General features: G+C 44.8%; 1 protein-coding gene across 3 annotated transcripts in view; it reads right to left on the bottom strand.

The window, feature by feature from the left end:
* The window catches only part of su(f) (cleavage stimulation factor subunit su(f)), an 83,466-nt gene extending 75,158 nt beyond the window's left edge, over positions 1-8,308 (bottom strand). For all 3 annotated transcript variants that reach the window (XM_050191129.3, XM_050191131.3, XM_050191130.3), the window contains exons 1-2: positions 8,200-8,308; positions 7,691-7,786 (exon numbers count right to left, since the gene is read on the bottom strand). In XM_050191129.3, the coding sequence (XP_050047086.1) occupies positions 7,691-7,786; positions 8,200-8,241 (138 nt within the window). In that variant the 5' untranslated portion in view covers positions 8,242-8,308. The remainder of the gene's footprint in view (positions 1-7,690; positions 7,787-8,199) is intronic.
* Positions 8,309-12,513: the final 4,205 nt, after the last annotated feature.

Below are 12,513 nucleotides of genomic sequence, written 5' to 3'. Positions count from 1 at the left end.
CCTAAAACATTCTTTTCTTCTTTTTATTGAATGTCCTTATTCTCAGTGTGTTCTGTACATTTCAACGAAAAAAGGAAAAGTTTCTTCACGAATCTTTAAGCTCTACTCACACGATGGAGCAAATAGCAATGTGAGCTTGCAGATTGTGTGTCACGTTATGTGTCACCCATTCCCCCAACGATCCCTCAGTCCGCCACGAAGCGTGAAACGGCGGATTTTCAGCCTGGCCGCATTTGCTCCATCGTCGTTGCTCATGCGAGGGCTGATCCAACCACGCCATCATCCTCTGCAATGTGAATGCTAGCTGTAAAGTGATCCGATTCCCGTCACATGTTAGTGACTGATTCGTCCGCAATCACATCCGTCATGCAAATCCAGTTTTATGTATCATCTGCAAATAATTCTGCATTACAGGGACACTTATGCGAGTTTCAACAATGGATGTAGCAGACGAAATGTGTAAGTCGCTGCCACACACCGCTGTGCCATGTTCCAGAGGCTTTATAACACGTTTTTCTTATTTGCAGTCTTTTTTGCCCTCTGTCAAAGTCTGACTCGATGCCAAGACTTCGTTGTCAGTATCAACCGCTCACTCCAAAGAGTGATAAATGAATGGAATTGAAGGAAAAGAATCCTAACATGATAACGCCCCAAAACACAGCAGAGACAGGACCAAAAAAAGTGCCTTCATCGGCATACATGGTCGTTAGGTACCCTTGCACTTATACTGACGTCAATGAAATTAACTGCAATCATGTTCCATTATGTTTTTACAAGAAGCATACTTAAAGCCAACACCTGTAGCATGATGATTTAAAAATGAAAAGAAACCAATAAATTATGGCGCCAGCCATCTCAAGGAGCTCTCAGAAAAATCCACGGAGGACACATAATTGGAACTCTAGATGGTGCCATGCCACTATGCCAGAAAGTGAATAGACCAATGCAAAGTGGCCCTACTGACTCCATGATGAAAGGAGAACGTTTTTTTTATGTGCTCGTGTTCAAGGCAACACCGACAACAATGCCATTGCGGGTGTCTGCTAGGGAACTGTATAGGTGTGGGGGGGGGGGCGCACTAGTGATGCAAAACTATCGGAAGTGCCATGAATATTCTCGACAGTTGAATCAATAGCAAACCATCAAAAGTGCAAAACTACAAACAGTACCACTGATTGCACACTATAGATAATTCACTATTGATAATGTAAGATCACTCATGCCGCATGTAAATACTGTAACATGAACTTCACGACGATTCCCTGTATCTAACATTGGTGGTCAGTTATAGCAGCAAAATTTTGCTAATATCACCAGTCACGTATCCCAATATATCAATAGCATTGTTAAAAGCAATCTATCTTAGTATTATCAAAAGTAGCACAGTGTCAACAGATTTTTGCTATACCAATGGTAGCTTTGTAGCAAAACATAATACTATCAATAGCAACACTATCGATAGTCTTTTTGACGCTATCAATAGTAAGTTTACCGTCAGTTTTGCATCACTAGGGACACTCCTGTTGTAGAACCATCTTATCTTCAGCTCCCTGCCTTCTGATTTCAAGCACTAAAGGTGTTTGACATGATACAAACACAGTCTGCCTCCTACCATAGTACCCCTTCAGTCCGAAGGTTATTCTACTGCCAACGTGCTGTGCACAAGCAGTGGTGCGGTAAAGCTTGTATAAAATCAGTCTGTTTGAAACACTGTAACCAAAAGCCTAAGGACTACTTAGTATGTCAATGTAGTACATGTAGCCTGAATTCTGAATCTGTACATGCCGTATCAACGCCGCCCTCCTGCATGCGCTCAGGAGAAGTCATCTAAGTTGGTTTACATGCGCGGGTAACTACATTTAAATGCATTTTTTGCTCTTAGTAACAACTTCTGCTTTCTGAATATAACCAGAGGTGCCCTCGTTTGTTAAAGGAGGATGAAAAACCACTCGTTTACATGCAAGCAGCAACTTTGGCTTCACAAGCAGTCGGGCTCAAGCGTTTCCACGCCTGCCTACAGCTCTGGTGACGCTGGCTAACCAGGCCAGTTTAACATGACCAAGCCAAGCTGAAGCCATCTATCACTCCAGTACCATGTAGTGTAGTAAATAACAAGACTTAACTCATTCACAAATGACAGTAACCACACATTACTGGGAGTGTGGGAGGTAGAACAGGCCTTTCTCCAACATGCATTTATATAAATAATAATGTGCTTAAATGGGCCTAAAAGCCTCTGCAATGCTGGCACAGGGTTCAAACTTGGGCAAGCACTTAAGCATAAATCTGTTTTCTGCGTCCCTTTCAACTCGGAAGGATTAGCAAGATTCCAAACCACGGTACAAAGGAAAAAGAATAAACTACATTTCATTTATCTGCACACACACATCTGTGGATACCAGGAAGAAAATAATTATGGTTTCGGACTTAAACAAGAGTGTTAGCTTCAGCTGGAAAATATGCCTATTCTAAAAGCTTTGTAAGTTTGCATTTTCAATTCTACAATGCTAACGGCTGCAGACTGCATCCCTGTGAACTTGAGTACACCACAAATCCTGTTTCTTCAATTATTTAAGCCCTTATATAATGTCCATAGTTGTAGCAAGAACTTGCAGTCTGTGCTGTCGCCAGCATTATGCAAGATCAAACAAGCAAACGAAGCCAAGAGGTATAAATGCGACGATGCAGTCATTGATGTCACTGTGGTACAATTCTGCGGTAGGTTAGATGTTCTTGACTACTCGCCATTAGCTTCTCACACAGCTGTCTAACTGTTGCTGTTTCATATGCTGCTTAACGGCCACTCAGGGCCATGGCAATTTCATCGCTATATGTGATTACATACATAGCCAGCAATGAGAGACTTCTCTTAAGGCACATTCACACTGGGGCATCCGGCATCTTGAGCAGCACAGAATCGCCGAAATAGCCATTGCTGCTGCCAGAATCCCTCACCGTGGACCAATCAGAACACGAGTCAGAAGTCTTGTAGAGTAGGCCAGATCCATCACCACCGCTGACGTCTGTTCTTTGACAAATGCCTTTTGTGCTCTTGATGCATAGTCAAAAAAGTGCTTTCCAGGAGGCTCAGAATTACTGCTTCTTCCTCGAGGCTTAACTTCATGACTGACGCAAAAAAGATGCATGGGAACTCCACGCAAGCACAGAAAGCATGGGGCATACGGGAACATGGAGGATACCTCGTGCATGTGTTTATTTTAGCGCATACTCGCAGATGGCGCTGGTAGTACAAGTATTGCCCACTCGTTTTTTTCCCTATGGTATATCTTGAGAGCTCTGACAGCAGGGTGGGTGGGGTGGGCAAGCAACGTAAACGATGCGACATTTCTGTGGCAGAAGAGTTGCAGTCATTGCAGACGCCAAATGCCCCAATGTGAACTAAGCATTATTTTGCATTCGTGCAACAGAGTGCCACAAGAAAGAAACACAAGAATGTGCCATGTAATTCGATGCAAGATTCAAGTTTCAGACATTTACGTCACAAAAAAAGCTATGTGTTCATTACATGGAAGGCATCACAGATCCGAACCAATTTACCACCTGGCAACTGGAACGACACACTTCTGCGAGAAGCAGCCACAGCGCACCGCTTGCCCTTGCAACGTCACATGCTCGAAACACAAAGGTGCACAAATAATGCATGATTGGACATAACGTTACATCAACAAATTGCAGCTGTAGTATGCGAGGCAGTTATTCCATAGAAAGCATCACAGATTAAGAACTGCTGTGCAAAATGCGTCGAGCAGAAATTGTATGACTTGCACTACGTGCACAGGATCCGCAGCATTGCTGACCACGTATGAAGATGAAGCATAATCCCGCAACCCTTGCGGTAAATGAGGTTAGTTACAACTGCAGCTCCAGGCACGCAATGTTGCTGTCCTGCAGTTTGGTCTAGAAGCAGTCAGATACAATTTCAGACAAAAACTTTAATAAGAGTAACTCGAGAGAGTTGCTAGATCCACAAGAATGGCTCACACTTCACGTATTTGAAGCACTTTGCAAATCTTGGTCGTGTAACACGTTGCTACCGCTGGTTACATGGCTTGCAAAGCACTTCATACAACGGACCTTTTGTATGAATCTTTGCCTGCCACCTGCCCAGATCTTAGCTGCAACCAACAGTCATTGCTGCCAGACGTACTTCTGGAACCCCTTGCTTTCAACATTGAAAAATGCAAGTAGAACATCTATGGTAGAGTAGCAAGGTTGTTCTCATTCCAAAGCAACACAGGCTATAAGAGATGACACAGTGGAATCTTTCCTCAAATTGTGACTTCTTTAATGTGCACCTAATGCTAAGCACACAGGTGTTTCTGCAGACTGCAACTATTGAAATGTGCCCGCTGTGGCCGGGAATCGCACCTGCGGCCTTTTGCTGCGCAGCAGAGAGTCATAGCCGCAGCGCTGGATACGTTACCAACTGTTGCACAAGGTAAAAGTGCCTCACTTATGTCTCCATGTTAAGCTCTGAAAGAGCTAATGAAGTACACGAGGGTGATTATTTCGTAGCCAACGGAAGCTTCACATTGTCAACAACATACCAACAACACCTACCCAAGACATACGCCTTCTGTAAGACAAAACTGACACCATTTGTAGAAAATCTATGATAGTAAATTATTTAGGATGCTCTCAGGCTTGCCAGTATTTCTTGTAGGGTTTTGAGGCTCTTCACATAAAGCTTAAAAAAATGTAATAAATATTCCAGTCTGTATACTTTAGGCCGCACCTACATCTAAGTACAAACGCCTTTTTTTTTAAGACAGCTGTACTCACAATGACACTACCGCAGCTCCAACACTGTTTTCAGCAGCCATTTGCCACTGAGCTGACTGAACAGCTGATGTCACACTCGGTGCTACTATGAAGTAGTCTAGATAACCCGTGTACAGTTTCTTAAACAGCTGTCCCACTTGCCATCAAAAACTAAAAGTGTGTGCACTCTTTCCTGAAGCATTAGAGCTTATGCAACTAAGCAGAGAGCCAACAGATTACTGATCGGAAAGTCAGGCTGCATTTTCCACCACCCTTCAGAAATGACTTCCAAGGGTCACATTTGAGAACTAAGTCTTTAAGGTCGGTCTTGACGCCTTACAGAGCAGATGCCACGTAGAATTGTGTCGGCCAAATGTCAGTCACAGCTTAAAGGGCAACTCCGGCATTTGTTTAACCGCATTAGGATACTGTCATTTTCAAATGAAATTGACAGTACTGTCACTGGTACGGTGGTTCAGTTTGCTTAGAAATTCATTGATAATCTTAAATAACCAACAAACGATATACCGAAACCAGAACTGGTAGCTGCTTCTGTGCGACGTCACGATGAGTCGATGACGTCAGATCTTACACTACCATAATGTAAACACAAACAATGCGTGCTAAACACACACTACATGTGGCAGTAATGCCAAAGAAGTGAAGCTGATGATGTCTCCTGACAACACAGGGAGCTTTCACAAATTTTACGAACTAGATAGCGGTGCTTTCAGTGACGATTTCAGCAACAGTGTAGTCTCTGACATCACAAGCACAGGGTGGCCAGTAATAAGCCGTGAGTCAGGAACGCAACCAATCTTTAAAATTCATTTTCAGGAAAACTAAATGACTTACAGCCATATTGTTTGGCACAGAAAATCAGACTGTAAAGGAGAACATATATAGAAAATTTTATGAAGATCAGTGGACATTGAAAAATCATCGGAGTTGCTCTTTAAGGCTGCAGCAGGAGATACACCATAGTAAAACAGTGGGAATTAGTGCAGAGGCACCAGGTAGTAAAGTTTGCTCACTTCCACGACATCACAACGGGCCCAACTCACTACCAAAGTAGTGAGTTGGGCCAGTGTTTTTCACACTCTCCAGGAGGCTGTTATGTTAGGGTATGTTGGTCCTGCTTCCATAATAAATTGTAGTTAGTTCCAGCATGTTCGGTGATTTTAGTTTTATTTTCACATTTACTGTTGCTTTCTATTTGCTAGGTATTGGAAGCTGGAAGTACCAATGGCAAATCTAGTGTAGTTTCGTGTGCAGAGAGTTTGTGATTAAATTCTCGAGATGTCACCAACTGCAGATGGACATCACCAGCACGAGCAGCTTTAAAGATGGTGCATGTTACTCGGAAGAGAGAGGATTACAGGACACTGTGACAAGGCGTCATTGTTTGACACTGACTGTGGCACGGACTATGTGAAACATCCAGTCTTAAACAGTTCCTTTTTTTAAAATCCCTTTTCTATTTCCCTAGTACGGGATAGCCAATCAGGTTTTCTGTGGTTAACCTCCCGTCTCCTTCTCCACAATGGCAAAATCAGTGTCATGCCCTGATAACAAGACACGGAAGCAATACGTCAATGCATGTATTACCTGCTCTAGCCCTTTCATGCTGAATACCGAACACAAGAAACGAGCCTACTATACTTCACAGACTCTTGCATATTTACGAGCACAACAAAAATGTCTGCTCAATTTATCCGCACTGTCTGCAAGCAGACGAACCGCGCTGGTGTGCCCACGTGGATCTTCAAAGCATTTTTGCTGCCTTTTAAACCAGTGTGACGAAATGGAACAAAAAAAAAAAGAAACAATGATATTTTTGATCCGAGCAAAAACGTAACCGAAACACTATTTATTGTTTTGTTTCAGAGTAAAACCGAAATATCTTTTATCGATTTTCAGTTCAAGGGGAAAGTCAGCATTAGAGTGTATCTCAGGCAGAGATAGTGCTCCACTAATCAAAGCCTGCCGCTCGACGCATTAGCAGATCGGCATGGCAGAAAAACCCAGGGTTTGCACGCTGAAGAGCTTATTTCGTTTTCTATGAGTACACGCTTTGTTACCGAAGTTTTACTGTTTATGTTCATTTAGGTTCGTTTTATCAGAACAGCATTCCCGCATTTCGAGAAGTACACTTGCTGACATCCTGCTTCTGAGATCATGCTCCGTGTCTTGACTCAAGGCACCGAGCATGATCTCGGGATTCCCAATTCCCTTATTGAGAAAAATACGTACTCTGTTTTTATTGTTTGGATGCAAACAAAAACTGTTATGAACCGTTCCATATCATTTTATTTTAGTTCCGGGGCAGTGGAACGGAATTTTTTTTTCAGTGGAGCGAGACTAATACCAGAACGTCACTGAGCATACTTCACGGTTCATTTCTGAAAGAAAACCACACCGTCTCTACATTTTGCTTCTTGGCGAAACTGAGTGCTGAAAAATGTGTGTGCACTATCAATGCACTTATGTCTACCAGAATGCACGAGAAGCTGCAGCGAGAACAGACCCCACAAATCGGCCATGCAGTGCCTTGGTGCAAGTAGTCACAAGACATTTAAGGGGGGATAAAAAAACAATCTGCTAGATCATTTCTGCAATCGCTGAATATAACCAGGCACTCCTATTTCAAACAAGGCTGACCAACTTTTGTTTCCGCAAACTCAGCTAGCACGAAGCGGTAGACTAAGTAGAACGTATTTTCAGCACGCCGTTATCGATGCACCAGTGTTAAAAGTGGGCTTCGTAAGCAAGCTCGGACGTCGCACGATTCACAGCACGCGCTTATCCACACTTGGCGAGATCTCACGCACAGAACGTGCGTGAGATGTGACACGTGTATACACGTATCTGGCTAGCCCCGAAGCGTAACAAAAGCAGCGGCTCTCACCTGTGCGTCCCTAAGCAGAATGCTCCAGGCTTCCACGTCGTAGACATTTTGTTCGAGGCGCTTCTCGGCGTTTTTCACCCTGTCCGGAATGTACCCCTGCACGACACAACCAGAGAAAGGTTAATCCGCTGCGCTCGGAGCAGTTGCTGCGGCCGACCGCGACAATGCGACGGTCAGCTAAGAGACGGCCACTTTCAGCGTAACCTATTTCGCAGCTACATCAGCAACCGATGACGAATAACGAATACTTATCGACACCCGTTTCTCTCGCGATTTATGGTTCGTAACGTTTCCGAACGGGGAACACGCGGCAGCAGACACTGAGCTGCCAAGATTCTTTTCACTGAAATTATTGCGACCGTGTAGTAAATGACAACTCGTCCACTTTAGGCTTAGCGGTGCCGGGTCAAAAGAACCTGCCACGAATTGTCTTTCGTTACCTCCACGTTGCCATATACAAGAACTTTAACCACACGCAATTATTTTGAGAAAAGCGGCCGATGCATTACCTCCATTTGAGCCAGGCCTTCGCGCTTCGAACCAGAAAACATCTTGGCCCAGCACGATCGGCCTCACTTCACATCCCAACAAAAACTGGCGTTTCGAGTAATCGTCACCGGTGTCGCTGCAGTCGGTTGCGACGACGCAAAGCATCGCCTCCTTTAAAGGAGGTACTAATTTAAGCATATTGACAAATTTTGTTAAGGTCTTTGTTTAGAAACCTCGCAGCTATTTTTTCTGCGAGATGTTTGCTTTAAGATGCTTACTTTTATTGCTGTGTTTGGGCGCCATTTTTGAGTGGAATTATGGCTCTAGCGACTCCGCGGGGGGAAGCGCTCGTCCTGTCTGGTGTTCCTTTCCCCTCCTCTAGTGTGTGGGTTTGTTTGTGCTTCAAGTCAAGTTTGCAGTCTCACAAACTCGCCCAAATTTCAGCAATTGACACGTGTACCAATACGCGTGACACGCGTGTCAATATGAATTGCGATTGATTGATTTGTAACGTCCCAAAGCAACAACCTGGCTATGAGGAACGCCGTAGTAGAAGGCACCGGATAAATTTTGACCGCGACGGTTCTTTGGTATTATCTCTACCTGAATTTCTGCATTCTGCCATCCACAGGAATGAGGCTGCCGCGGCCATGAATCGAACCCACTACCTCGTGATCAGCAGCAGAAGTTGTGAACCTTTAGTCGACGACTAAAGTGCGAGAGCTGCAGTGAAAGCTTGCGGCCACCATGTTTTACAGCAACATGCGTCTGAGGCGCATCTTTGGCTGCGCTATAGACCGTTTTTTCGTAGGCGCCGCCATATTGTGAACGCAGTGGCGCCGCCTATGAGCAGCGCCATACTGGCTTGGGTGAAAGCGGTCTTTTGCATGGCAGTTATACGCTCGGCGGTAGGTTCTGGCGTTTTTTTTCGCGGTCGCGCGGTCTGTTTAGTATGACGTGCGTCTTCTACGTTGTAAACGGTTCTGTGAGACGTGCTGAAGTGGTTTAAGGCGTCATGGCCGGAATTTTTGCTGGCGTTGGCGTGGACGGAACACGCTGCGCGATGTGCGCGCGCATATTTGAGCCTACAATCAGCCTCGGAGATAAGTTGTGTATTTCTGAATGTTCCAATCACTAATGTGACCTTATTGCAGTATTATCCTCTATTTCTAAGCTGCGGTTTAGAAGCCATGAAACATAATCGACGGTCGTAACAGCGTGGGTACCATTCTGCTACGATAGGAGCTGCGATGTTATGCTTTGACAAGCGTTCAAACCGTTCGCTGCAGGTTACATTGCGTGACTACTTGGTTCGATAGATGAGGTTTGCGCCCCTGAATAAAATAGTCTTGGCAAGTAATAGCAGCATGCCTTACAGTCTGAATTAAGCTTGTGCAGCAAAGGGGCTGTTTACGAACTGCGCGAGCGTCCTAAGCAGTGGTAGGTGCTGGATTACAGATAGCTTCGTTCTATATACCGCATGGTCCAAGCATACAGCATCAGCGGTTATAAATTCATAAACGCTGTGCGGCGTCACTATGCGAGGTAGTATTGCGGCGTTAGCCCGTTTTCTCTTGCTTTTTCGAGGAAGAGGATGATAACCGAATTTGTTTTTTCGGTTACAGAAATTTTATTACAGTTTGTTATGTTTTTATTACAGAAATTTTGTCCTCAAGAAGAGGCTTCGCATTCTTTCTATGCGATCCCTCTCATATATTATGGCTGTATACAGGCCAAAAAGGACATGCCGAAGCGCACAGCTTTCATATGTATCGTGCTAGTTCACCAACCGCTGTGATCGCTGTGTTGAGCAGCGCCATTGGCCTCATGCAGGAAGGCTAGCGTAGGCATATGGTAATTTGAAGCCTACTAGACTTGAAATGCGCGAGAACGATGCCGGTGCATCACAAATATTTGATAGCGCCTGCCGCTTAGATGTTTCGTGGTTCCCTTATGTTGGCCGTGCACGAGGATGCGCTCTTATGCTTTATGTTTTACTCCCTACGCCAAGCGATCAGATAGTGAGCACATTTACCAAGGTCGATTCAAATAGGTCGCGAAGCTTCGGGCGAAAAGCGGTTCAGTACAGATTGTCACCGGCATCAGCATGGGGGATTATGGGCGCAGCGATTGAAGCGCGACTATGTTTGGAGGAAACAAACATTGGGAAAGAAAAACGCGTTTTTTAATTCAAACGAGACACAGTTAGATTCATTCAACGAAAATAAAATTCCTAGACAATTTTATACATTCGTGCCGAGTTAAGAAAATACAAGTTTAATTTTATTATTATTAATAAATGCATTCCTTTTCAGCGCCCATCGCTACAGGGACCGTTGACGCCACTATCACTCGCAATGCAATGCACGACTTGAAATGGGCAGAAAGGCGCACTCGTATCACCTGTTGAAATACGCCCCCCTCACAGTTTGTGCTTTCTTGCTTGTCAAAGTTTGTCTGAATTAGGTGACGCGGGTAGCTTCATTGCTTCTTAATGTGTTCAGTCAAAAGTAGTGAGTTACGACCGCCAGATAATTGTGTAGTTGTTCTCGTGCGACTGCGCTGGCCGACGGGCTTGGCATCCAACAATAGGACCAGCACTCTACACCTAAAGCTTTCGTCGGCCTCCAAAGAAAGTATGTTCTGTGCAGGGATGCGATTTCGACAACCGTATGGCTGGCCTTTTCCTGCATCGCTTTCCACGCTGAAAGCTCGAAACGCCCATCAAGTCGAATGGCGGGGCATTTGAATATATAGCTCCAAAGGAAGAACAACAAAACAAATTTCGCGCCTTCGAAAACAAAATGACGTCACTTCTGCTTTTAACGGACATGGCGTCACATTATTTTTTCTTCCGCCGGAAGTGTTCCCACCACATACAAATGGCGCTAAGCCCCATGGACCGCCGATGGACCGCCATGATTTGAACGTATGGGTACACTGTAGTATGGGCTCCTACGGAAGCTTCGCTACCAGGTATATTTACCTTGCATTTACCATTTCATGCTGCTAATACAGACACACCGGTTTTCTTTGTTGAATTAAAACCGATATAAGCAAAATAGTTCGCAACGCATACACACACCGCGACTGATAAATGTGCGTATACCGCGGCTGATAAAACGCGTCACATTTTTGCGCCCCCAAGAGATACTTCCGCCTACTGTAGTTACCGATGCAGCGGAAGGCTGCCCTGACGACCTTATATGAACGGACATGGCGTAAATTTCACAAAGTACGATCTAAAACATCTCCAAATCGTTCCGCAGCACGCGACAGCAATACTTTCAAGCAGCGCCGCGCCGGATCGCCCAACCCAGAGAGGAGGAAAGGCTCTCCGCGTGCCCTATCCTCCTCGCCCGATGAAAAGGTCTATATGAAGCGCCATTATTGCCGTATACGCATGTTCGTGAGCATTTGCGCGGCATCAACGGCGTTCCCAAAACTCTGGATGTTTACTTCGCAGCGTGGTGCTTTTTTGCGCGAGTCGGCGCCATCTACATTCAGTAGTAATTTCACGATGCAGATATTGCGTTGCACATTTTCTAACCTGGCATCACCACGCCGAATCATCTGCCCCTCTCTACTCTGATTCAGTAACTCTAATAGACCACTGCTGGTTACCTGGTTTAGGAATTACAAGTGACCTGTGCAACTCCAACGTTGGCTCCCTAATCCACACCGCTGTCTTCCTGTCTTCTCACGTTAAGCCTACCATTTTTCTTCTTCTCAAGATTCACTTTGTTTCGTCCTCATAGCTAGGTCAGAAGCGGCATAATGAGCAGATACTTTTTTTTTTCCTTTCAAGAATATACGTGCAAGTTGCCTTCCATGGGTTGAGGGCCCCCTCATGTGCACTAAAACCCATTTTTATTCGCCTGGAAATTTCCTTTTTAACGTCCGCGTCCGAATGATCACCTGGACTATATTAGAGATCTTTATAATAGCGGATCCAATAGTTTGGGGCCCCAAAGAGCTTTGCGGGTGTTAGCGTTGGGGCATGCAGGAGTGAAGGCTTTGCGTTTGCGGATAGCTGGATGGATGGATGGATGTTATGAGCGTCCCCATTGGAACGGGACGGTGGGTTGCGCCACCAAGCTCTTGCTATTATACTGCCTAATGTCCTAGATAGGTTAAACAATAAAAAAAGAAAGAAGAACACTATGAACTACCAAACCCAAATTTTCTGATCCCCTATTTCGAACTGTGCTTTTGTACGCCTCCGTTGTTTGTCGTTTCCCTACTTTGCTTCCACCAATCTTCCAATCGCATCTTACTAATCTCTATTACCGACATGTTTACTTTACCCCTGCTCTCGCTGAACCCAAGGGTTT

The sequence above is a fragment of the Dermacentor andersoni genome, chromosome 10 (assembly GCF_023375885.2).
Source record: "Dermacentor andersoni chromosome 10, qqDerAnde1_hic_scaffold, whole genome shotgun sequence".
Classification (NCBI taxonomy): Eukaryota; Metazoa; Arthropoda; class Arachnida; order Ixodida; family Ixodidae; genus Dermacentor; species Dermacentor andersoni.
Note: the sequence above shows the minus strand (reverse complement) of the source record. Positions and strands in the feature narration are given on the sequence as shown.